The sequence below is a fragment of the Neomonachus schauinslandi genome, chromosome 9, assembly GCF_002201575.2.
Source record: "Neomonachus schauinslandi chromosome 9, ASM220157v2, whole genome shotgun sequence".
NCBI lineage: Eukaryota > Metazoa > Chordata > Mammalia > Carnivora > Phocidae > Neomonachus > Neomonachus schauinslandi.
In genome coordinates this window covers 3060943-3087576 of record NC_058411.1, presented here as the reverse complement: position 1 = coordinate 3087576, position 26634 = coordinate 3060943, and the positions used below count along the sequence as shown (strand labels likewise).

General features: G+C 53.9%; 1 protein-coding gene across 6 annotated transcripts in view; it reads left to right on the top strand.

Moving 5' to 3' along the window:
* WDR20 (WD repeat domain 20) overlaps positions 1-24550 on the top strand; it is a 62048-nt gene extending 37498 nt beyond the window's left edge. For 2 of the 6 annotated variants that reach the window (XM_021679702.1, XM_044918451.1), the window contains exons 2-3: positions 1473-1655; positions 13371-15902. In XM_021679702.1, the coding sequence (XP_021535377.1) occupies positions 1473-1655; positions 13371-14648 (1461 nt within the window). In that variant the 3' untranslated portion in view covers positions 14649-15902. Of the gene's footprint in view, positions 1-1472; positions 1656-13370; positions 15903-24496 lie in introns of those variants that run through there. The other 4 variants (XM_044918455.1, XM_044918453.1, XM_044918452.1 and 1 more) reach the window with 3 other exon arrangements.
* Positions 24551-26634: the final 2084 nt, after the last annotated feature.

The window sequence follows — 26634 nt, the reverse complement described above, 5'->3', positions numbered from 1 at the left end:
CCCTGTGTTATGTATCGTACTTTATATTACATTTTTCAAGCTTCTTTCATGTACATATTCTCTTATTTCATCCTCCAGACAATCCCATGAGGTTGGTAGGACAGAGATTCTCATCTCCGTTTTAACTGAGGTGAGGCTGGGAGAGTGTCTGCATGGCATGTATCCTCATTCCTCTGCCCTGGGCTCTCAGAGTGCATGTTCCACTCGGGTCCAGACTTCCAAATGTTTGGGTTTGGAGTTTGCTCAAACAAAGATGCCTGTAATTTTGAGGTCCTCTTTTTCTACTCTACTTTGTTATTTGGAAAGCGAAACATTAGAATCCTCAGCACAATGTCACAGGCCTCTTTGAAAGAAAGAAATCTTCAGAACCTAACTCAGGGGTTGGTCAGCTCTTGTGGCCCCAGTGGTCGTGTCCGAGGACGCGCTTAGGAACCTGGTTGTCCGCACCTGTGACTTTCCACTAAGGCTGGAGGGTGGCGTCCTTAATTTCCACATCAGCCCGGCGCATTAGATCGCATAGAACATTTCTCATGAAGAAAAAAGTTCCGCTTTAGGGATTTACGAGGAGGCATACTGAAAAATCACTTTTTGGCCCAAGTCGGAGGTCATTTGCTTCTGACTTTGGGGTATGTGGGTGTGTGTTCTCCCCATCCTGGTTTCTACATCCAGCCACTTACTTAGGTAGGTATGGTGGGTGACCTTGGCTGAGTTATTTAACTTCCCTAAACTTGTTTTCTCATCTGTAAAATGGGGGAATGTTCTCTACTTTGAAGGATCATTGTAAGGTTTAAAGATGATGCATGTCGCGCACTCTGAGTGTGGACTCAGTAAGTGAAAGGTACCTGAATGCTGGTGCAGAAGAGGGACTGGGGCCCAGTAAGAAGGCACCTGCTTATAATTGGCTGCAGCAGTGGTTCTCAAATCTGAGTGGGCATCGAATCCCCTGGAAGGCTTGCTAGGCCCACCTCTGTAGTTTCGGATTCTTTTGGTCTGGGGTGGGGCTTGAGAATTTGCATTTCTGAGTTTCCAAGGTGATGCTGCTGCCGCCACCGCTGGTCTGGGGACCACACTTTGAGAACCCCTGGGCTACAGGTAACTCACCAATGAGCATTTAGTTGCTATAGATCTATTTGCAAGCTGAGTTTTTATGTGGTTAGAGGAACTCTGTTAGAAATTGCTTGGAATGAATGCATTGTGCAAATACTGAATTTAGTACTTCAAGGATTTTTCCTCCTGAAGTCCAGGAGTTTTTGTTAAAGATATTTGAAGAATAAGATGTGGAAGTAATAGTTATGAACATATTATGAATAGTCTAACAATATCAAATTGGCTAATGTATATGAAAGTGCTTTTACAAGATATACCTTTGTTTTTAAGATTGAACATCATATTGGAGTATAAAATAGTGTAACTATTAGATTTCTCATCTCAATGTGCTGTTTACCGTATGTATTTTTCTCTTTCTCCTCCAGGCTGCTGACTTGAGTAAACCAATAGATAAAAGGATATACAAAGGAACACAGCCTACTTGTCATGACTTCAACCACCTAACAGCCACAGCAGAAAGTGTCTCTCTCCTAGTGGGCTTTTCCGCAGGCCAAGTCCAGCTTATAGATCCAATCAAAAAAGAAACTAGCAAACTATTTAATGAGGAAGTAAGTAGCACCCTGTCTTAGCTGTTAAGAATCCCTTTAAGAATTTATACGTTCTTACCAAGGGCTGTGGGCCTTATTTTACACGTCGAGCTAAGCCCATTTTTCATTCTCTCAACTGTCCTACCTAGTCTTACCCGGTTAAATGTGGTGAATTAACTTGTTGACTTATACCTGTTCTTCCTTGGGGTAACTGTTCTGTGCATTTTTTTATGGCGCATGCTCAGGTGTCTATAGCAGGTGCTTTAAAACTCTTTTATAATGGAGACAGGGATGAAACTGTCACTTGATATTTATAATTTAAATAAGAAGATACAGAATTTTAGACCTTGTTCACATCACCAGAAAATTTCATGCAGATCAAAGAACTTGATAATAATCCCTTAGGCCACTTAAATGGTAGCTCAGGCTTTTGTGTCTGTATTTGACAGGTATTTGGCTAAGGGGTAGTTTTCTTTCTCTTGGAAATATTTGCTATAAAATCACCTTTGACATATTTGAAATCCTGGCAATTAAAATTGGATCACATGACATAGTTTTTGCTAGTGATAAGCATGTGCTGGGTTTCTGGCATCTCCAGTTTTGTTCTGAAAGGAGCCTGAGTATGTGAGCTGTGTGTTCAGGAACATGTCAGAACTGTTAAATGTGACCCGTAGAAGTCGCCGGAGAGGTAGTGTGGTAAAGCTGTCACGGGGGCTTTTCGGCCCCCAGAGTTGCCATGGCAGATTCGCTGTACTCTCTCCTCTGTTTCAGGGTGGCTTTCCCAGCAAACAGAAAAGATGCGGTGGGCTTGCTGACTTAGAAGCCCTGGGTCCCAGTGTCAGCTGGTGACCCCGGCCCAACATGACAAGGGTCAGGTCATGTGGGATCCCTCTCTCAGGAAGGGCAGGTGGTGGTGTGCTGTTGTCTGGTTTTGATGTCATGAACTTGGAACAGAAGTGCATTATAGGTTCTGGTTCATAAGAAATAATTTTGTTTGGGCAAGAATATTCAAGTTCACAAATTGCAGTTAAAATTCGGATTCTTTAACAGTGCGTGGCCCGTGCTGACTACACAACCGGTCCCCATCCACGGTGCTTCTGTCTGGCATTGCCAGTGGATTTGGTGAGATCTCTTGAACCACGCCATCTCCTCTTCTAGTTGCATCTGGCTTGACCAGAAACAGAACTTGCCATGTGGATTGGCAAAACTCTAGAAGAAAAGTATTTATCCCAGTTTCTGTTAAAAATAAGTCTGAAGCAGAAAACTGTTTTATTTACCTAAGTCTTTTACTAATAATATCTGGGGAAGGGATTACCCAGTAGCTGAATGAATTTTTTTTTTCTCCTGGTGGCGGTTGTGGGGGAGTAACCGTTCTTCTCTGCACTGTCACCGGAAACTGAATTTGGAGTCCTTGTGGGGTTTTGTTTGTACGCAGGTAGGGGGCGTGTTATTGAGGGGGAAGGGCTGCTGGTAAACGAGATCGGGAGGCTGCTCCGGCTGAGGATGGCACACAATGCCGCTCGGAGAACAAGAGGGGCTTGTGTGTCATCACGGGGGAGGCAGGAGTCTCGGGGCCCCGAGAGCACTTGGACGCATCAGCCAGATCCATGCCTTGCCCCGGACAGCAACGGGGATTGCAGGCTAGGAGGCAGCTCGTCACTCAGTGATTTCAGCACGACTTGTCTCCTACTCGTCTTGTAGTTTATTTGAAAAATGGCTGTTCACCCTGTAGGACTCTGCAGGGTTAAATGCCAGCTGAGGCTGAAATCGATTGCCATGGCTGTGTGGCTGCCATGTTCATCAGGTTTTGGTCAGGATGTCTAAGAGCAAGGGTCATCAGAGGTCTGTTTCTGTGAGCGTGCCTGAATGGTGATTGAAGCCGTCATCACGCCATGCTTTGCCTTGGTATGAGAGTTAGAGGTTTCAGACTGTTTTATAAATTTGTCCCCTGCATTGTTGGTCAGGCTGCTTTTTTCATCTTACAGAGAGGAAATAGTCAAAGAGAAGGTAAGTGAGTTGTCCAGGCAGGTAGTAAGCTGACGACAGAGGTGGAAATTACTTCCACAAGGGCTCCCTGGTCACAGACTATAAGCCCCACCATGTGTGGTCGCCGGATGGCTGGGCCCTTGTGTACACCCTCAGGAGCTCACAGTTCAGTAAGGTGGACAGGTGGGGCACTGGGGCATGTTATCAGAGTGTTAGGAACAAAGTTCCAGGGGATATGTGTTCACCGTATTCTTCAGCATGTATCCAATATCATAAAGCAGAAGTTAAGTTCGGTGGAGGAAGTCTGAGATTTCCAGAAGGTGACACTTTAATCTGGGTCTTGAAAGATGCACAGGAGGTTGGGGAAGTGTGAGAGAGGCTCTCAGAGCTGGAGAAAACTGCTTGGTGTGCAGAGGAGCGTTGGGTGGCCATGCGTGACCAAGTCAGCGTGCAGGCCTCAGAGACGCAGGGGTTGGAGCCGACGGATACATTGGAACCAGACTGTAGATGCCTTGACATACTAAGAAATTTGGATCTGATGCTGGAGGCTGTAAGGGCAGTTTGGGGCTTTTAATCAAGGGGGTGAGTGTGTTAAGCATGTCCTTTAGAACGCTTGTCAGCACTGTGGAAGGTGGATTGGAATGAAGAGAGAGTGGCAAGGGTGGCAAGACCAGTGAGGAGGCTGGTATCTGCTCGCGTGAGAGCTGACGGCTGGGACGAGAGCAGTGGCCATGTCTCATCCAGGCGACAGACCTTGGTTTGCCTACTGTGTGCCCACTCGGGCCTGCTCTGAGTCACCCTGAGAGAGAGGGAGAGACGTGTCAAAAGTAGCACCCCTCACGCACGCTTAGGGCAGATGCTGACGTGTGGCGTATGAGGAGGCAGAGGCCCGGGGAGTCAGGGAGAGGAACGGGTGGCGGAGAGCTTCTCTTGAAGGAGGTGTCGTGCTCTAGGCAGGGCCTCCCACGCGGAGGCGGCCGGCCAGGTCCAGCCCAAGGCGGAGCATTTCCCAGAAGGGGGAGCAGGCGAAGGCCTGCAGTGGGAAAGCAGCCGGGGCCGGGAGAGTGGAGGGGCGGCCGTGTCCCCAGGGAGGGTGGCGTGAAGGAGGCCGTGAGACCGGAGCGCCGTGCCATCAGGTTGGTGTCTGAAAATCCCCATGGCTGCCGCTTGCAGTTTGGTGGGTTTCTGGCTGTCCCTCCCGCACTGGGGAGGACTGGGGAAGGAGCAGGCTTGGAGTGGAGGGGAAGATCCAAGTTCCGTTCTGTACTTGACCAAGCTCCAGAGGCCGGTAGGAGTCCAAAACCAGGGGTGAAAATCCGGGAGTTTGGCGTGTAAATACTCATCCCATCCGAGATGAGATGAAAGGTCTGTGGTGCTGACTGTCCTCCAAGGCTCTGGCCGGCCCGTCATGTGGCCTCCAAAGGGGCACTCACAACAGTCCGTTTATTCCCTGTAACTTAGAGACTCAGCTCCGTGGCTCAGAACGCAGAGCCTTGAGCCTTGAGCCTTGAGCCTTGAGCCTTGAGCCTGACCGCCTCCCTGCCTTTCCCCTCCCCCCCCCAAAGTGGGTGAGAACATCACCCACCGGAAAGAGGTGAGGAGAGTTGTTGAGCACAGGGCTGGGAGAGTGAGCCCTTGGGGGATGCTCAGCAGAGTTTGCAGGTTGAGGGGAAGCCCCCGGAGCACCTCCCACCTGGGGGTGCAAGGAAGGGCTTCTTGGAAGGGGAGATCCCAGCAGTTTTGAAGGAGAAGCCAGTAAGTTTCCAGGACAGCCCAGGCAGAAAATGAATGTGTGTAGAGCAGAGGACGGAGAACAGCTTATCACATAGGTCCCGTGTGTGTCTCACTCACCGGGCGCTTCTCTCAGCTGCCCGTTGCACGTGTGTGTACGTGTGCACACGCCCCGTGCTGATTCTTCCACCTTTGCCTCCCTTCTCCACGTTCCTGGCCCATGGAAATACAGCAGATGTTTGCATGGGCAGATGGATGGATGGAATGGAATTTTAGAGTCTAGAAATCCACCTGACATTAAAGATAGATGAAAATTTCTATCTGGGAGTCAAGTGTATCTTAAAAGGTGATTTTTTCCCTCCATTAACTAAAAAATTAAAAAAAATTTTTTTCTTAGTGATTGTTTATAGAAGGACAAAGAAGATGGAAAAACACCGTCTATAAGTCCCAGTGCTCCCTGTTAACTTTATTGTTTTTGTAGTTTTTACTTTTTCAGTGAGGTGAGACTAGGAGATTCACACCTTCCTTCAGAGGTCCCCTGACCTCCACCTCCCAGTCTGGCCACTGGAGTTAGAGGCGAGCCCCGCTCCCGTCACGCCCCCCTGGCCGGGTGTCCCTGTCACACTACAGAGCCTGGCTGTTGTACCCACTCAGTCCAGAAGGAAGGAAGTGCGTGGTCCTCTCCAGCCTCCCTGGGGGAGTGACGCCTGCAGGTCCCCCAAGTCTCTGCTCTCTGCAGTCTCTCTCACTGGGCCCTCAGTGTCTCTGTAGCATTCTGTATGTAGTGCTCATGGAGCGTGCCTTCACTCTGCAAGCTCCCTGGAAAGGAGAGGCCCCCATCCGGTCAGCATTCAGCCTCGTGTGAAGGACCCCGAAGGGCTGAGGAGCTCACTCTTTACTACTAGTGGTTATGGTGTACTGGGGAGGGGCAATTATAAAGGGACAATTTGCAGATGATGATGAACTCAGACTTGTTTGTCTTTGTAGAAATTGTCATTATTTCAGGGTTGTATCCATAGAATGGTAACTTCAGAGGATTTTCAAGTGTGTTTTGATTGTTGGGTAAGATGTAAAATCCAAGAAGTACTTATCACCGTGGCTTCTTTCATTACTGACATGTAATGAGACCCTCTGTCCTTGACTTTGTTCCCCATCATGGGCTACAAGGCCAGGGCCATCACACTGGGTGGGTCCGCGTCTCCTCTTATCCAACTGAAGGGCCCACGGGAGGCAAGGCCGCCCTTTGCCTGCCCGAGCTGCGTCTTCTCTCTCCTTCCTGGCACCCAGTGCCCCCAGGGGCGGGGAGGGCCAGGCCCAGCTTTGCAGTCTTCTGTCCAGTTCTGGGACAAAACAGTGGTTATGGGCATTTTGTTAGTTTTGTTTTGTTGTTCCTTTTTTTAATCAAAGGAAGGAAAGGAGCACATAATGCTCTACTCCTTAAAGTTTTAGCATTGATAAAATGACATTTGATCCTTCTTTCTGTGGCTTTGAAATACCCTCTCCTCGCACTTCCTGAGGGAAGCAGCTCTCTTTACATGTGTTTACATAAGCGAAGCCCTTAGTCGCCAGTTTTGCTTGTGGCTACATTATAGCTCCCCTCCCACCCACCCCACCCCCCACCCCACCCCCCCCCCCTTTCCCCCCCTAGCTGCTGTGGTTTTTGAATGGTTTGCTTCAGTATTTTTGTTACAAATTAATATCTGCATTATAAAATGCATACCCTCTGCCCCCTAATTTTTTCCTGCTTGTCATGTTGATAGTAGTAGAAAAAAAATAGACAACTAAGGGCACCTGGGTGGCTCAGTTGGTTAAGTGTCCGATTCTTCGTTTTGGCTCAGGTCGTGATCTCAAGGTTGTGAGATTGAGCCCCGCATTGGGCTCTGCGCTCAGTGCAGAGTCTGCTTGAGTTTCTCTCTCCCTGTCACTCTGTCCTTCCCCCCAAAAAACATAAAAAATAAAAAGACAACTAAGTGATTTAGAAAGCTTCGTCTTAGCAGTGACGCTTTAACATGGTTATAGATTTATTTTTATTTTTGCTTTTTTTTTTTTTTTTTAAGATTTTATTTATTTGCGAGAGAGAGAATGAGACACAGAGAGCATGAGAGGGAGGAGGGTCAGAGGGAGAAGCAGACTCCCTGCCGAGCAGGGAGCCCGAGGTGGGACTCGATCCCGGGACTCCAGGATCATGACCTGAGCCGAAGGCAGTCACTTAACCAACTGAGCCACCCAGGTCCCCCTATTTTTGCTTCCTTTTAACTAGTTTATTATAGTTAGAAAATCTTGTCTCTTAATGCCATTAGGGATGGTAGTCTTAGTGTTTGAATTTTACTGGATCTGTATCAGCAGAGGGACATTTTCTTCGGAATTGGGGTGGGGATTGTGCAGGGCTGCCGGTTAATATTAGCGAGAGGCTAGTGAGAGGCGTGGGTGTGGGAACCCACTTCCGTGACATGCAGAGATGGCATATCCGTCTCCAGCTTTTGTGTTTGGTTTTTATAAAAGTGATTATAGAAATTGGCTCCGAGCATTTTGGAATTTGAGTCTTTAATGGAAGCCCAATGGCGAGCAAGGTGACCTCGTAGAGACTCTCTTAACTGCTGAACCTCCCCAGCCGCCTCCCTGCCCTTTTCCCCCTCCCTGAGCACCTGCCCTGCTCCATCCCACCTCTGCTGGTTTCCTGGAAGTGGGGTTCACGCTCTCCTCCACTCCTTTGCCTCCTCTACCAGTCAGTGTCCCCTGGACGTGTCCTCTGCAGCCCGGGAGCAGGGGGCTCTCCTCCCCTGGATCCCCAGCCGCCCCTCCCCTTGGTCCCTCAGACTTGCTTCCTGCGCTCCCCTAAGGAGGCCTCCCTGCTCCTGCTCTGCCTGCCTCGGCCCTGCTGGGGTCACTGCCCCCGTCTAACCCTCAACCTCAAAGACTCCATCATAGGACATGGAGGGCAGTTGTGATGCCGCAGAGCTCCTGGTCCACGGTGGTCACTCAGCATCAGCTCCTTCCTCTCCTCATGGGACTTCGGGGTCGTTTCCTTGGATGTTCCTTCTGCCTGCCTGAATTTTGTCCTGCTCCCTGTGAGTGGAGGTCACCCTGTCCTCTTCTTCCACACTGCACCTTCCTTGGGGATCTTAGGTCACAGATCTGGCTCTCAGCTGTTCTCAGCTGGTGTCCTCGTCCCCCCTGCCTGCTAGATGAGGACACTTAGGTTTCTCCCCAGCATAATCCCACCCCAGCCTTCTCTGTGTGGCAGTCGCTCAAGCTCCAGGCCCAGGAGAATTCACAGGCCCCTTCCCCACCCCCACCTCCCCCTCAGCCTGAACCATCGTTAACAGCCCATCTTGCCATGCTGCCACCGGGCACTGTCCAGACCTTTTTGTCCACACACAGCTGTCACAGCCTCCTAACTGTTTCCTCCCCACCTGCCTCCCACCTCCCATCTTCCATTCTGTACCTTCTGCCAGGGGGGATTCCTCGATAGTCTGTCACTTCCCCTTCCAAAGCCTTCCCTCCCTCCCTGTCTGCAGCTGCACCGCCGGTAGAAATGCAGTGTGAGCCACATATGCAATCTTACATTTTCTAACAGGACATTAAATAAGCAAAAAATGGGTGAAATTAAGATTTTGTTTTCTCTATATACCCCAAATATTATCTCAACATATATGTAATACGAAATTATGAATGAGATTGTTTCCATAATTTTTCACGTCTTCAGAATCTGGTGTATTACACACACAGCACATCTCACTTTAGGCACATTTCAAGCACTCAGGGCTGTGGGATTGGTGGCCCAGGGCTTCAAGGTCATGGTCCAAAGCCCCTTAGCCAGAGACTTGGCTGTCCTGAGCCCCAGCTCACAATTCCAGACCTAATTCCCTGTCTCTGCTTAGGTGCTCCAGCCAAAACAGGTGCTGCATGGGTCCCCACACCCACCTGGACTGCTCTGTCCTGAGCCACTCCCAGCACAGTCCTTCCCACCCTCCGCTTCTCTCAGCACCACCACCCCCCCCAGGTCTGCACAGGAGCTCCTCAGAGACCAGGCTTCTGCTGATGCTGTTCTGTCACCGTGCGTCCAGATCACGGACCCACTGGTACTAGAGAATTCAAGCTTAACAGGGTCATCCTGTTACTAAACATGGGGCACTAAGATTCTTTACCTTTTTTACTAGATACTTTCAGCAACAGAAATACAGCTTTATGGTGAGAAACTGGCTTCGTTCTTTATTGAATACAATGTTTACAGGTATTTGTTTCTTAATCAGAAAGATGGGAGTGAAATGCTTTCTTTTCTCTTCCTATTTTGTTAAATCCAAACCAAATGATAACCAGAGCTGTTTAAATTCAGTGAATCTCTACTAGATAGCCCTAGAGTTGTGCCTCCTGCCCAGGCTTAGCGTCGGAGGCAGGCTCATGTCCTGTCCTGAGAACCCATGTGAGTGGCCCTGGCCTTGGATGGTGTCTGTTGGCGCAGGAAGTAGCAGCCCCGCCTTGCCCAGTCCGTTCGCCTGCTCTGGCTCCCTTCTTCTCTGGGATGCCCAGTGCTGGCTCTGCTCCCGCCTCAGCACCTCGTCGCCACAGTTCCTTCCGTGAGGATGCTCTTCCCCACGTGCTCTTGGCCTACCTGCTGAGGCTGTCAGCCTGCTCATCTAGCCCTTGCCGCCCGCACAGTCTCGCTAGGCTCTCCCGCCTGAGATCGGAAGGCGCTCCAGCCTCCTCCCCGTCAGCACTGTGCCTTCTCCCCTGGTTTGTTTTTTTCCACAGCTCTCGTCACCCTCAGATCTTGCAGATCTCACTGTCTTCTCCTCCCACTTGGACGTGAATGCCTGTCTGTTGTAATCAGTGCTGTATCAGCGCCTGGCATTAATGCATTCGAGAAAGAATGGAGGAATGATGAACGAGCGAGCGGGTGGGTGAGCGGGTGAGTGAGTGGGGCTGTAGGCCAGTTTCCTGGCCTCTCTGAGCCTCTGTTTCCTGGTGGTAATACGGTGATTATATCTACCTTCCTAGGGGGAAGCGGGTGTCTTACAGTGCTGATGAGAATACAGTGTTCTGTCCTCCGTGGGAGGTAATTTGGCAATATCTATAAAAATCAAAATGTAGAGGGCGCCTGGGTGGCTCAGTCGTTAAGCGTCTGCCTTCGGCTCAGGTCACGATCCCGGGGTCCTGGGATCGAGTCCCGCATCGGGCTCCCTGCTCAGCGGGAAGCCTGCTTCTCCCTCTCCCACTCCCCCTGCTTGTGTTCCTGTTCTCGCTGTCTCTCTCTGTCATATAAATAAATAAAATCTTTAAAAAAAAAAAAAAAAAAAATCAAAATGTAGATACCTTTTGCCCCAGCTGTGTTACTGGGAATTCATCCTGCGGTGGACTCATACACGGGGAAACGGCCGTGTGCGCCACGGAAATGTCCAGCGGTGGGGACTTTTAAAACAAACGACCGTGTTTCCATCCATGTGAGTGAATGCTCTGCAGCTTTAGGAAAGAACAGGGAAGAGGTCTCGGTACCCGTGCAGACAGCCATATGGATGCGTGTCTGAGTGAGAAAGCAGCAGGGCACACGGTGCCTCGTGTGCTCTGTGGTGTGAAGAAAGGGGGTGGATGGATTTGTCTCCACGTTTGCCTTGTCCGTGAACGGAGACGCTCTGGAGAGAAATAGGAACCTTCATGCCGGTGACTCTGGGGACAGGTGATCTGGAACGGAGGAAAGGGATGCGAGGGAGCTCTCTACTGCGCGCTTTTATGTGAATGACGAATAGATTGTCTACTCAGACAAACCAAAGCTGGCCTTGCGGGGTCCTTTTGAGGTTAAAGAGCACGTGTGCAGAGCCCCTTGCAGTGCCCAGCACGCAGAGTGGAGCCTCCGATGGGAGGTCAGCACTGTTGTCCCATTGTACATGCCACATGCCCCAGCCCTGGGGGAGCCCCAGGTAGCGCCACTCGAGGTGGATGCTGGCCACGCCGGAGTGCACGACCTGCCAGGGAGAGCCCCCTCCGCGTCCAGGCCTGTCCCGGCGCCTTGCTGCCTGGGGTTTGCGGCTGCCCGCTCTGCTGTCCCCGATTCCCAGGTACCCGGCCGGGGGCTCAGAAGGGGAGGCTCAGGTGTTTGTCCATAAGTTGCATCCACATATCTGCTTATAGTCGTCTCCATGCACCTGTTTAATAGGGAATGAAGTCGCTAAGTGTGTTTTGTTATCCCAGTGACACTTATGGTCACAGCAGTGCTGTCATTCTTTGTCTTCACGCCTCACAGTTGCGGAACAATACTGTTTACTTGGCAGTATTACAATTTCGGAGTCTAATGGAATTATTTTTGTGTATCTCTTTAAGCCAAAAATAAAATTTTCTCCTAAGCATAGTGCTGGAAGTTTTGATGTCCATCCTTAAAAATCTCCACACAGGAGGGCGCGGCAGGGGTGTTCTGTTGGCAGGACTGCGGTCTGGGTGGTTGCGGTGATGTGTGAGGGGCAGGAGCCGAGAGCCACGGTGCTGGCTGCTGGTGCGGGTGAGCCGTGGGGGCCCAGGGCCGGCTGGGCAGGCTGGGCAGCCTGGGCCCGGTGGGGACAGCACGGTCTGACGCATGGAGCCAGGCGCCCCCGGGATGAAGGCCTCACGGAACCTGCCAGAGCGGGTGCTGGGCTTTTAGGAGGGGAAGGAGGCTGGGGATGAAAACGTCGTCTATGTCCCCAAGGCCAGCTCGCGGGTGTCTGTTGCCTTCAGGGCTGGCGGTGCCCTGGGCTGTGTCACCTGCTGAGCAGCCTCTACCCGCCCGGGCCCTGCTCTTCTGCAGCTTGCTCAGGCTGTCCGTCTCTTCTCTGAAAAAAACCGAGTGATTTCATGTTCTGTGCTTTTCGGTGAGGACGCAGGGCCCCCAGCACAGGTGTGCAAAGCTGACGGCAGGGCAGGGAGGTTCGTGTCGGTGCCCCGGGGCCCCGAGGCTCGGGCCAGGAGTCCCAGCCAGGGCGGGGAAGTGGTAGCGCGGAACTCACCCTGAGGCACCCGGTTCCTGGGCAGACGGCGGTGGAGAGGGTTTGGCAGGAGGAGTCTCTAAAAACTTGGGAGTCTTGGGAACTTCTGGTTGGCTTCTGGTGATACGCTTTGGGACCAGGCACCCCGGCGCAGGGCACCCGGGGGGAGCCGCCGTGCCGCTGAGCCCACGGCAAGCTCTGCACACGGGGATGCGCACGTGTTGTGCCTTTGGGTGGTTTTCACTTCGGCCTCTTGCTCTTCTGGTTTTAAAGGCAAGATTCCTGATCTGTGCCTGTGAAGGGAACAGCTGGTCAGTGGACCAGAAATTAGCGTGGCGTGGAGTGGCAGTGATTAGGCACATCCTCCCGAATTAATCGTCTGTTTATTTTTTTAAATACCATCTTGTTCCAAAGAAGATTTGGAGGAGTTGCATTTAAAGATGCCCACAGGACAGCGAATCTGAGTGAGGAAGTTTCAGTGAAGCCAGGGCTGAGGTAGAGCCCAGCAAGTGTGCTGCTGTCAGGGGCTGCACGCTGACTGCCCCCCACCCTGGAACAGCCTAGGGCAGAGGGGCAGGTGTAGACGGCACATGACTTACGTGACGATAAAATGCAGAGAAACCGGGGGGCATAGCTCTCCTGGCCGTGAGGACTGCGAGCCTTTCCTGGGGGTCTTTGTAGGGAGGATGCTGTGTGTAGGTGCCAGGAGTCACAGATTCAGATGCTCCTTGCGTAAGAGATGAAAGTTGCCCGAGGGTCTGGCCCTCTCACCAGTGTGTCCCAGAGCCTGGTACAGTGTCTGGCACGTAGTAGGCTCTCAACAGTGTGTGTTGAATGACTGACTCTCTCAGCGAAAGCCAGTGGCCTAACACCCAGTGCAGTTCTAGAAAGTAGTTCTCCAAGGAGCCCGAGTGCTCTTTGCTGGCTTGGCTGACCGCGGGGTAGAGCGTGCACGTGCCTGGATGGACTCTTCCGTTCTCACCGAGAAGCAGACAAGTTTCTTGCTGGAAAAGTAGACCTTCCAAGCTTCTCCATTGTGATAACTTGTTCTCCTTTGTCTTCACAGAGACTAATAGACAAGTCACGCGTAACCTGCGTCAGATGGGTTCCCGGTTCGGAAAGCCTTTTCCTAGTAGCCCACGCGAGTGGGAGCATGTACTTGTATAACGTGGAGCACACTTGCGGCACCACAGCCCCCCACTACCAGCTTCTGAAGCAGGGCGAGAGCTTTGCCGTACACACTTGTAAGAGCAAATCCACGAGGAACCCTCTCCTTAAGTGGACAGTGGGCGAGGGGGCCCTCAACGAGTTTGCTTTCTCCCCAGATGGCAAGTTCTTGGCCTGCGTGAGCCAGGATGGGTTTCTGCGGGTGTTCAACTTCGACTCGGTGGAGTTGCACGGCACGATGAAGAGCTACTTCGGAGGCTTGCTGTGCGTGTGCTGGAGCCCCGACGGCAAGTACATCGTGACGGGCGGCGAGGACGATCTGGTGACCGTCTGGGCTTTCGGAGACTGCCGAGTGATCGCTCGGGGCCACGGGCACAAATCCTGGGTCAGTGTTGTGGCGTTTGACCCCTATACCACTAGCGTGGAAGAGAGCGACCCCATGGAGTTCAGCGGCAGTGACGAGGACTTCCAGGACCTCCTTCATTTTGGCCGAGACCGGGCCAATAGTACCCAGTCCCGGCTGTCCAAACGGAACTCTGCCGAGAGCCGCCCCGTCAGTGTGACGTACCGGTTCGGCTCGGTGGGCCAGGACACACAGCTCTGCCTCTGGGACCTTACGGAAGACATCCTTTTCCCTCACCAGCCCCTCTCGAGAGCAAGGACACACACCAACGTCATGAACGCCACGAGCCCTCCTGCCGGCAGCACAGGGAACAGTGTCGCGACGCCCGGCAACTCCGCGCCCCCGCCCCTGCCCCGCTCCAACAGCCTCCCCCACTCCACCGTCTCCAGCGCCGGCAGCAAAAGCAGCGTGGCCGACGGCACCCTCGCTTCTGGGGTCAGCAAATTCGCGACGCTCTCCCTGCACGACCGGAAGGACAGGCACCACGAGAAAGACCACAAGCGAAACCACAGCATGGGACACATTTCTAGCAAGAGCAGCGACAAACTGAACCTGGTTACTAAAACCAAAACGGACCCAGCTAAAACCCTGGGGACGCCCCTGTGTCCTCGGATGGAAGACGTTCCCTTGTTAGAGCCGCTCATCTGTAAAAAGATAGCACATGAAAGACTGACTGTGTTAATTTTTCTCGAAGACTGTATAGTCACTGCTTGTCAGGAGGGATTTATTTGCACATGGGGAAGGCCTGGTAAAGTGGTAAGTTTTAACCCTTAATGCTGCACCAGATCTAGAACTTGAATAGGTAGTGATTTTTTTTCTTGCGGGAGGGTGGGGTGTACAATGAATGTGAATGGCACTTCTTACTCTTAATGTAAATCTAAATGCATCAGAGCCATAATTTTGGATACTGCATGCCATGTAATTCTGAATCATTTGATAATTCAACTTAGAACGTTTAAAAAAAATATATAATCAAACTAATTGCCAGCCAAGTCAGTCACCCTCCTGGGAGTATATAGAGTCCCAAGGTTAGCGCTCCTGTATTAGACTATTTCGACTTTAGGAAAATCATGACAGTGTGGGGAAACAATGACTTTAAAATGCTAAAATTAAAATTTCTGCTTTAACTGGAATATTTTTGCTTAACTACTCAATTAGAATGTTGTACACCTGATCAGAGTGTGTGTTCAGTATGGACGGCCATTAATTGTCATTTCTAGTCCAGTTTTTATCTTAATCATAAAATGTTTAGGAATCTATGAAATTTAACTTTAGGAACAAAGCATTCAGCAGGGTTGATTGATATTATTTTTACATTGTTCTGGCAATCCACAGAAAGAGAAGAGCCTTAATTTTTAAAACCCATTTTAGTCATTTTATGACAATTAAAATTGTTTAATAAACATCTTTTTTCAAAGAAGCAGTTTGTAGCACTTTGATTGAGATTCGGTGCACTGAATAAAATACCACCTTGCTCCGAGCCCGGCCAGCCCCCGGGAGCCGCGGGCCGAGGACGCCAGCCCAGGTGTCAGAAGTGCCTCTTGCCACTTAAGCCAAGACCTTTTATGTTGGATATGCTTTGCTTATGTTTTTTTCCAACAAGGGAAAGGTTTTGGTTCCTTTTGCGGTTTTCTGTGGGTTTTTTGTTTTTGTTGATGTTTTTGGTCAAACAAGCACGACTGTAGGCCCGGGACAGAGTCTTCGGCCTTGTTTTGTAAAGACTGACAGACATCCCCCACCCACAGGTTCAGAGCGCTCCTGAGGTTGCCCTGGTTTGGGTTTTGTTTTCCCGCCCAGAGGGGAGGCACAGGTGCAGGTCGCCCCCTCTTACTACTGGGTGGCCGTTGTGATCCCGCCCACTCGGGCTCCGTCCTCACCGGCCTCCGGCTGGACTGCCTCACCCCTGGCCCTGGTGAGCGGCCGAGTGAGCCCCCTCTGGCTGGACGCCCAGCTGCGTCCACGGGGGCCGGCGCGGTTCTCATGCCTGTGGTCCTTATCAGCTATGTGACGAGTTTCAAATTCCAGTTTCATGTGGGAGGAGATGGTTCTCTGACCTACATATTTTATGTCAAGATGATGGTTATCTTATTTGTTAACTTATTTTGGTCATTTTGGTTTGTTTTCTGTTTTGCACACCTTTGTCATTAAACGTAGAGATGCTGATCGTTTACACTCGTTTGAGTAGTGGATGCGAATCAGCAAAGTGGACACGAGACTTGTTTCTCTGCAGCGTGCAGCACTATGTGCTCAAACACAGCCCGCAGCCCTCCCGGAAGGCCGGACCCCGCTTCCCCGGGCCTGCTGCCCCTGCCCTCCCCCCAGCTCACTCTACCCACGCTGCTCCTTCCATGGGAGGGCTTTCTATTACTGATAGCAGTGTCTACCACGTGAGGAGCGTGCTGGCCTTCCAGGTGCCCCCCCCCCCCCGCCCGTTTATGCATGACGTCATGGTATGTGTTAATGTCCTGTTTACTCTTAAGATGTGGTCCTTTGTTCCTAAATGTTAAGTGACCTAAGGCAGCAAAGACAGCCATCCTTGTGGACTGTTTCAACTTTGGAGGCTAAATTGGGACGTCAGATGGAGAGAATCAGAACCAACACTCCAGGTGCAATTTTCTGTACCTACATAGTTTTAGAAATTTCAGTTCAAATGCTTCTGAGGCATTGAGTATGCAGTTTCAAAATTCAGGACTTAGAATTTGGCCTAGGCAGTGGCCGATCCCAGGTAAGTAGCCTTCATGGGAAGCTTCTGGTGACCTTCTGGTTCTGAGTGCATTGCTCGCTGCATTGCCCGCAGAGAAGCTGTGGTGTGCGCGCTTTCTGACCCCGGGCACCCTCTGGTGCCCTCCGCTGCACGCGCTGCGGTAAAGGAGGGGTGGCTTGGGGGCACTGGGGTGGGAGGAGTCGGGGGGTGGGAGAGGCAAGAGGAGATTATTGTTCCCCTAAAATCAAGCTCCGAAATGTGCTGACAGAAGCCTGTGGTGTCCCCTCCCCCACCCCAGTTTTAAAAACCATGGTCATGTCCCAGTTCGGGATTTGGGGCTTGGTCACAATCTTGTTCTTCCCGTTTCTGCTGGTGAGCATATCCTTAACATCTGCCCGTCCCCGCTCTGGGGCCCGTTGCTGGGTGGCAGGTGCCGGGGAGGGGCTGCGCAGTGGCCCTTCTGATGCCCGCCCCTTTGTTCACCAGCCAGCAGAGCACCTGTCCCGCAGTCGGGGGACAGAATGCAAGGTGTTCTCCGGAACCGGGACTAGAGCTGCCCGCCGCTTGAGGGCACTGGAGGGGCGGGCGGGCCCTCTCTCGGGCTGGCTTCCGACAGGGGCTCCTGCAGCCCTGGGGCGCTGGGAGGGGGGCCCCATGGGGTCCTGGTCTTGGGTGTGGAAGGCCCAGGGCCAGACAGCTTCCACGGCAGCCCTGAGGGCACATCTGGGGAGCACTCTTCTAGTGTCCTCACCAGGCTTTGAGCTTCCTCATTGAAACTGTTCCGAGTGTTCTCGCTTCAGCATTATCCTGAGCAAGAATATCTTTTCTAAACCAACCTCTGGAAGAAAACCTCTGGAAGGAGGCTGCTCCTGCGTGGACGGAAGCGCGGACGGAAGCTCAGGTGGCGCTGGAACCCAGCTCCCTCCTGGCCTGTGTGCGGGGACCTGGGCCCTCGGAGGGCACAGTCACACCGCCGCGGTCCTCCCCGCCGCCCTGCCTTGCTGTGACTTCGGGCCACCCCAGCCCTTCTCTGAGATTCTCCTCTTCCTCAGGGGCAGGGGGATTAAAATCCCTGAGAGATCTGGAGAAGGAAGCCTTTGGAAAACCCTGCTTTCTTTTAAAAGAAAATGTGTAAGAGGGAGTAGGCACACTCTTCAAAAATAATCCGTAACTTTGGGTTCTAAGTTCACTTAAAACAGTGGTAAAGAATCTTAGTTTTGTCTCTTGTGCTGATCGAACCTCCTAGAGCATTTTGGAAGTGTTCTGTGAGCCACTGCCTTGGGACTGAGGATAAATACCTAGGATAGGACAGGGGAGGAGTGGAAAACAGAAGTAAGCTGTCCCCACGATTACTGCCCCAGTCACTCAGAAGCCACAAGGAACAAAACGTCCTGGAACTGTACCAGTCTTTATGGACACGTGCACACGTCCCGGTGGGACTCAGGTGTCCTGCTTCAGTGTTTGGCCTAACACCCAAGTCCTAGCTGGCAAGTTCCCCCGTTCCACCCCAGTCACCCCACTTCCTGAGGTGCGTCTGGAATTTCTAAGACCCTGTCAAGTGTTGAGTTGGCGTGGAAATTGGTGAAGCTGCTTTATCAGACGTCTTCCCCTGCGTACAGGGCCCTCCTCACCTCCGGCCTCGGCAGGGAGGTGTTTGGGTTTTTTGTTGGGGAAGCTCAAGTGTGAGGGGAAAGGCCACTGGGTCAGGGAGGGCTGGAGAAGGAATCCTTTGGGAAACCCAGATGCCGCGTGCGTGTACCTGACTGTCCGAGGAAGACCTAGAAGCAGAGTCCGACTGGCTTTTCCGGGAGAGACGCACGGAGCACAGCATCCCTTCTGTGCCCGAGGGCTCAGCCGATGTCAACTGGCCGGTGACCCCTGACTGACTTCCCAGCGCTGCTGGGGGTGTCCACTATTGGGCTTTCCTTCCACGAGGGGACCCCTGCACGTGTGTTGTGGGCCTGATAAGTAACCGGGCGGTGTCAGCCATCCTGGGAACCCAGCAGGGCCCAGCGGCCAGGCCCTCCTTGTCCAGCACGCCTGTCATCTGTTCGGGTCACTGAGGGGCTCGGCTCCGTGACCCCAGGGATGGCCCGCGAGAGCAGACAGCAGTCCAGAGAGCGGAGTCTGGGGCTCACATTGAAAAGCACGAGTGTTCAGAGCCCAAGTTCAAAGCTGTGTGAAAACGCCCCTCCCCCATGGAGGGGACAGTCCCCCTGGTATTAACTCTGATTCGTTGCTGCACCTGTTACATGACTTCGTGTTGTGCTCACACTGCTGCCTCTCAGTTTCAAAGTGTAAAAGGAAAAATTTCCTGCATTTTTTTATCTCTGTAAACCTAAGTTTATTAAAGACCGCTATGTTAGGTGACCTTGTATAAAATTGTATGATTCTTTACCTTTAACGAAAGTCAAAAGTAAAGTATGTGTTTCCTTTTTTATATTTTCGTCCAATTTCTTGATGAATAAATTTGATAGAGCCTTCCTAACATGAAATGTTGATAAATTAAGTTCTTAACAACTGTTACAATAATTAGTGAAGCTTTAATATCAGTATTGTTAATTTATCACTTTTTAAGAAAATCATGTTTTGGTTTCACTGTTGGTTTTTGGCTGTTCTCTTGTCACTGTCGCAGCTCGAGACTCGCACACTCGCGGTGTGGGGGGGGGCCGTGTGTACGCGGACGTGAAATAAACACGAGCAAATGAACTATGCGTGTAGACAGTTTGCGGTAGTCAATTTGCCAGCTGGGCTTCACAAACGTCTCAACCGAAAAAGAAAACTTTTTTTTTTTTTTTTAAGATTTTATTTATTTGACAGAGAGAGACACAGTGAGAGAGAGAACACAAGCAGGGGGAGTGGGAGAGGGAGAAGCAGGCCCCCCGCGGAGCAGGGAGCCCGACGCGGGGCTCGATCCCAGGACCCCGGGATCATGACCCGAGCCGAAGGCAGACGCTTAACGACTGAGCCACGCAGGCGCCCCGAAAAAGAAAACTTCCGAATGCTGTAAAATCACGTCCTCTTCAGCCACCCGGCCAGCCACTGGGGGCGCGGGGACCCAGCGGGGAAGCCGGCAGGCCTCTGTAGCCCAGCTCTCTTCCTGGGGGTTTCCTGGCCTTCCTCCTCCCGGCCTTGCGCGGCGTGCTGGGCCGTGCTGGAAGCTTCGTCACCGCCTGGAGGTCCAGCGGTCCTGTCCGCTGCAGAAAGGGCAGTGAGGGAAGGCCCACTGAGGGTGGGAAGAGTTGGCCATTCACCCTGTCCTGCTGTTGAGTGTCCCCTCACTCTCCGCAGCACCCTGACGTCTGCGACCTTGAATGCCTCAAGGCCAGGACCCCAGCCTAGACCTGCAAGTTCCCCGGAGGCTGAGAGGCAGGACCGAGCCCTGGTCAGGCCCTGGTGCTCCTACTTGACGGGAGACCTTTGGGCCTGGAGCGAGGGGCTGGCGGGGCCCCAGCACCTTCCTGACCGGGCCGGCCTCCCGAGCCCCCGGGACGAGGTGTGTGCACTTGGCCTCTGACGCTAAGCTGCCGAAGCAGAAGAGACCGTCTCTGGCTCCGGCCTCACAGGGGCCTCCCCGGATCTGCCGCCGCAGGAGCAGGGGGTTTTCCTGAGCATGGAGTAGATTGTGAGCCCGCAACACTACCAGGTGGACGGCAAGTTTAAAAAGACACAACACCGTAATCTTTTAGAAATAGTTTGTGCCTTGAAAATATACTCTAGGTCCATCTCCGTGTGTGGCTGCCTTTGAAAGAAACACTTGCGTGTGGACCAGCGGCCCTGAAAGGGACGGAGCCTCTGGAGGCGCTCAGTCCCGTCCCCTCCTCCCGCGTTGGGTGGGACCTTCTGGAAGCGACTCCGGCCAGAGAGGCTTTAGGGAGACCCGAGAGGGTCCCGGGGGTGAGAGGCTGTGCTTTGCCTCCAGGCACCGTTCTCAGAGCTGCCCTTCTGTGCTGGTGCCGAGAAAGCCTTTTCCGCGGATGCCCGACCAGAGCATCATTTTCTCCGGGGGACTTCTCTCGCCGAGGCCAGGCTGAGGGGCCTCTCTGGGGAAATGTGTCGCCTTCGGTGTAACCGGTCAGGCAGGTGGAGGCTGACACAGGGACACAGTCCGCTGTCCTGCAGGAGCTGAGGCCCCAGGCCCAAAGTGAGCAGTGGGTCTGGGGCGGGTGGGGAGCCGAGGCCCTGCTCTGCCCACCTCCCACGCCTGGCTCGGATGCTCTGGGCCCCAGGCCCCCCGGCCCCCCAGGCGTTCTGTGTTGCTGCAGGCAGTGGTCTGGGTCACGCGAACCACGGTGAGGCCCTGGCGGCGGGGGGGGCGGGGGCGGGAAAGCGCTTCCACGGCTGGAAGCTCCCGGAGGAAGGTAGCCTGGTGACATCTCACCGTCTCCGGGCCATCTCTAAAGGGACATCACTCTACAAGTGATATTTGCCTCTTAGTCTCTGTGTGACCAAGAGCTGGAGTATTTCAGCACTTACTTTTCAAGATGAAATCTCTAGCAGGAAGAAAATGGCCACTCTGGTGAGAACAGAACAGCTTATTAAATACTAGATTCCGGAATCGTCCCTCGTCTGGGAATAGCTCCCCACCCCCACCCAGGGGCCTAATAGGCTATTAGGCGGATGCCCAGAGTCTCGGCTGGGTTGGTGTTTGGGCAGCTCTTCATCACCAGCTGTCCGGTGTCTGGTGGGCCACCAGCAGTCCCCACGCCGTTGAGGACAGACAAGTGGCCTCCGCGAGGTCGGCGGCGTGCAGGCCAGGCGGGCCCGACTCTCCATCCACCCGGGCCTGTTCTTTGCTCCTTCCTGCCCCTGAAGAGTCACCACGGAGGCCGCAAACGCAGGCCCGCCTCCGGAGCAGGCCGGGCCGTCCGCGGGGCTTCCTCGCGAGCACGGTCTCAGTCTTTGATGGGGGCCGGCGTGTGCTGCCCGTCTTTCTCTGTGCCCCGGTAACCTTTAAACGAAAGCACAGCTTATAGAAATAAGGTGACCTTGAGTTTTTGTTAGAACGGCCTCATTTCCCGCGATGCCTCCACGGTCCCATCACAGCAAAGCCCATTCCATCTCCAGGAAGGGAACAGGTGGGGTCGACGTCCCGCTCACCGTGCCCGGCCAGACGGGGCCCTCCTCCCCGCCGCTGACCCGCAAAGGCCTCACGGGCGGCTGGTGTCCGACGCTCCCTCACGCCCTCCTAGGAATGTCCCAGACCCTCACCTGCGCCCCAGAGGCAGTTGCACCCTGGGGTGCGTGCCCCCGCGGGGCCCCCTCTGCTTGGTGCCAGGGTGCTGGAGGCCCGCCAAGGACCTAGGACTTGTCTGTCCCTAGTCCCTTTGCTCTCCACCGAGCCCTTGGGCTTCCCCCCACGCCAGGCTGGCATCCCAGGCCCCTTCCCAGCTAGGTGCCCGAGGGGCGGCACCCCGGGTGTGGATCCCAGGTGCGCACTGCTGCACAGCGTCCGGAAGAAATTGTTCACCACGGGTGACATCAGAAGGGCTAACCCCATTATCCAGACGCTGCGGTTCCCTGGGCATCTGGCAGTTGAGGGTTTATGTGAGTGTGGACGGCAGAAGCTGAGAGGGAGGGTGGGTTTGAGGTGGCTGCTTGCTTAGGTGACCTTCGTGATCTCTTTTGAACCTGGGCCTCCCGCGGACAGTAGGACAGCAGGGGGGTTGTTCTTGGTGGGGCTGGAGGCTTCAGCCAATGGAAGCTGGAGGAGAGCGGGCCTCCCCCCAGAGCCCCCGAGGATGGGGTGGCATTTCAGTGTGCCCCCGTTGACCCTTCTGAGCCTCAGCACCTACCCTCTGCCCGCTGCCGGAGAGGGGCCAGGGCAGAATTGGAGAGGGTCTAAGGCAGGGAAGGGCTGGGTGGCCGCGGAGCGCTGGAACGGGGGCCTCCCCAAATGCAGATGCGCTACACAGCATTCCCAAGGCTTCATACAAAAAAATGACGTAAAATACGTCATTAGTAATTTGTATACTCATTACCTGTTGAAATGATAATATGGAGTATACTGGGTTAAGTATATTAGAACTAATTTCACCTTTTTTTTTTTTTTAAAGATTTTACCCATTTATTAGGGAGAGAGAAAGCACAAGCAGGGGGAGTGGCAGGCAGAGGGAGAAGCAGGCTCCTCGCTGAGCAGGGAGCCCGATGCGGGACTCGATCCCAGGACCCTGGGACCATGACCTGAGCCGAAGGCAGACGCTTAACTGACTGAGCCACCCAGGCGTCCCTCACCTTTTTTCTTAATTGTTAAATGTGCTCCTAGAATTTTAAATTTCACGTGTGACTTGCCTTGTCCTCGTGTTGGACAAGGCTGGTCTGGGGCGGGGGTGGGGGGGACCTTTCTCAGTGTGTCCTGAGTCTTTAAATAACCTTGGGCGCCTCTGGTCACCGTCCTCTGGACGCAGGGCTGGGGCTCTGTCCCCAGGCTGGATCACTGCGCGCTCCCCCTTTAGCGGGAGGAACAGAGTCCTCCTGTCATCTGGGAGAGAAAAGGGACCTCTTGGTGTTGTAGACTTGGCACTGTTCCTGGACATCCCGTAGCTCCTGGAAACCACTTGATTGCGGAGGCAGAACATTCTTGTGATAAAGGCTTCTTCACTCCGGACCGTCGCCACGGAAGCGGGGTCCGACCTTGGCGGCCTCGCTGCAGCTCGGTGGAGGCGGTGAGGAGGGACGGGTCCCCTCCAGCGGTGGGCTGCCGCTTCCCCGCAGGGAGGCAGGGGGCCCGGGGTCGGTCGGCAGCCGGTCCAGCCGTCTAGCTGCCTGGAGGCCGTGCGGCCCCCCATGGGTGCGCGTGGGAAGCACGGGGGGCGCTCCGCCGTGGACGCTGGCCCGGCTTGTGCTCCCGGATCCCCGGGGAAGGGCTCCTGTAGATTCCGAGCACGGCTCCGCGTGACGCTCCCTTCGCTCTCGGCTGCCTGCTCGTGTCTAGACGAACAGGTGTCAGTTGTGAGAAAGGAGGTAGGAGGCGTCGCGGTGGGACAGCGCGTCTCCCAGCCCCCGCCCCCGGGGCGCGCGGGGCTGAAGCACAGTGTCGCGCGGTCGCCGTCTGCATCCGCACAGGCCCGGGGTGTGCCAAGACAGCGGCGTCCGCTCCGAGTTCAAGGCCTGTCCCGTGGCAACAACGAACCAACTGAAGCGTTTTTTAGGACCGCTTAAGTTTGTGTTCACAGACCTGAAAATCTAGCTTCAGTGTCACACTCTTGTAGCCTTAAAATTCTTAATAAATGAGCGCCAAACTGTGATGAGACTGCGTCCCGGTGACTGCGGAGAAATGCAGACGCTCTTTGCTAAGTCCGGGGTAGCCGGTGGGCGGGGGGGGGGGCCCAGCTCAGGCCTCCCGCTCTCAGTGGGGGCCACCCCCATGGCACACACGCCACCTCCTGCACCGTCCCCAGATCCGACAGCCCAGGGCCCAGATCCTTGTCTTCCCGCTGAGCCCCATGCTCGATGCCGAAGCCTGAGGGGCGCCACCATCACACCCCAACCAGAGAAAGCGAGAGCACCCCGTCCCCCCCAGGAGGAAGACACCCTTAGGAAGCGCTAGCCCCCGTCTGTGGTGGCCGACCCGCTGAGGGGACGGGGCGTGAGGTCAGAGCCGGGGGCCCCGTCCCCTGGGGCCTCGCCGTGCTCCTGAGCGGCGGCGGCCTCTGGGGAAGGTGGCGACCGGGCTCACGATGTCCCAAGGAGCCCAGGCCAGCCCTGCCCACCGTCGGACGCTTCCGTGCGTCCTGATCAGCTAGGAATGTCACACGGCGGCGTGGGTAAGAAGTAGATGAAAAATGGAGGCTTTGTTCCAACACTGGCTAACGATCCGACAGAAATCTGTGGTCATGTGACCTCTGGCAAAGGAGGCGTGTGGCTTTCTTGGCTGCCCCGTGTTTTGCTGGATTAATGTAAACTGCTTTGTTTGCAGGGTTTATTGTCATCCCAAAACCAGGCCAGCTCTCCGGGCGGAACTGTAGTGTAGCGGCCCGCCCCTGCTCGAGAACCTTCGCCCCGACGACCCGGTCCCGAGGCAGCGACGGACGAGACAGGAGCGCGGACCCTCGCGGCGGCAGCCATCACCTGGAGTCGCGTGCGAGGAGCCGCGGGGCCCGCTCGGGAGGGCGCGCTCTGCCATTCACCCAAAGAGGCTGTTCCCGTTTTGAGGCTGCAGTAAAAAATAAGAAAGTGGATTTTCTTGCTTTTTACTCAGAAGTTCCGTGTAATTAAAATCTCATATATATCTGTATAATCTATACATATATATATAGTGTAAAATAAACTATTTCTTGGACAAGAAGTCCCCTTAAACTCAACTGTTACAAACAGTATTTCACTCTGTTTTTGCACTGATGTTTTTATACGTAGGTGGTCAGAGACAACCTGGAACGCACTCATGAAGAAAGTTGTTGCTTTCTGACTTAAATCTGTCATTCAGGAAGACGGATGCTGCAATCATAGATTTTTACAAATTGCACTTAAAATAGATTTTTAATGCTATTGGGGAATTACTTTAAATATGGGTCTCACAGACTCGCGGCCCTCCAGGGCGTTGAAGATGCTCTTTTTAATCTTACATTTATTTTAATACTGTTGTTTCCAAAGCAGTCAGCTCTGTATTATATGTATAAAATGATGTGATTGTGCTACTGGGGGACATGGTTACTTCACCAGTAATTTCCATCTTTTATGAGTGACATTTCTAATCATGAAAAAAATATTAATATTAAAACTATCTTGAATATACCATTGGTTTAGCTTCTGTTAAGTTGACTCAGTTTTTAATGTGACTTTTTGTTCAATTAAAGTTTGGTGTAAAATGATTCGTCCTTTTTCCACCCTGTTCCTGGAAGCCCGAACCAGGACGGGCGGCTCGAGCGGGGCTCATCTGGAGAGTTCTGTGGCTCTCCGGCCCCTCCTTCCGGCTCCCGGCTTTAAGTCGCTGTCGTCGCTGACAGCCCGTGACCACACGTGCGTCGCGGCGTCTGCGGAGGCCGGGGTGCTCTGCTGCTGCGGGGATCCTCGGGGATGGGTGTCGGGCCGAGACCAGCTCGGGAGCAGCTCCGAGCAGAAGGCTGTCACTTGAACTGTCGTCCGCAGCGGCCCCCCCGGGAGGCATTTTTATCTGGTGTGACTAAACCAAGAGGCGTCCGAAGCACAGCTCTCCAAGCGAGCACGTTAAATCGGGGCACGTCCCACGACTGAGGCAGGAAGCCGAGCGCACGCCCTCCGAGAGCCGCGCGGAGCCCCTGGGTCCCCGGGACAGGCGCCCTGGGGGAGGTGAACGCCAGGACATAGACGCCCTGTTGTCTCCAGCGAGAGGGTCAGAATTTATCAATCGTATACATTCACAATGACCCGCGTATTAAAACCGCACATTCCGGATGGTCTCTCGGTCATGGGCACCAAAGCGCTGGCTTCTAGGCGTGTCGGTGACACGGAAAACCCCGCCCACGCAGGCCCAGGGACACAGGGGCGGCCCACATGCTGGGGCAGGTCAGCAGAGGCCGCCTTTGAAAACGGAGTCCAGCGTTCGTCTCGTGACCCTCCGGGGCGGGCGGGCTCCTCCCTCTATGACGGGACAGGTGGAGGTCTGGTTGGCACGAGGACCGCGGTCACGAGCGTTCAAATTCGAGCTCAGGTTGGCCGGACGCCCCGCCGTGCTCCCCCCGCCTCCACATCTCTCAGGGCGGGCGGCCCTGGCTCGGCCCCGGCTCTGGAGCGAAGCTGTCGGGTGGGCCCCGACTCGCTGTCGACGCATCTGCACTGGGAACAAATCTACGGCTCTTGCAGCAAGTAGTCCAAGGCGGCTTCCGAAATCAGACCGCCTGTAACTGCCCCCCGCACCCCCCCGGGCGTGCAGCCCCCGGCAGGCCCCGGGCAGACGGCAGCCAGGCCACCCCGCGAAGCCGGGGAGGGCGCAGCACGACTTGCACGTGCTCTTACGCGCGGCCCCTAGCTCCCGTCCGTGTTTGGGGCTGGTGGAGGCGCGCTGCCCGGCCGGGTCTACGGGAAGCTGGGAGGCGGCGGGTGCTCCAGGGCGAGGCAGCGAGCTTGCTGGCTGCCACG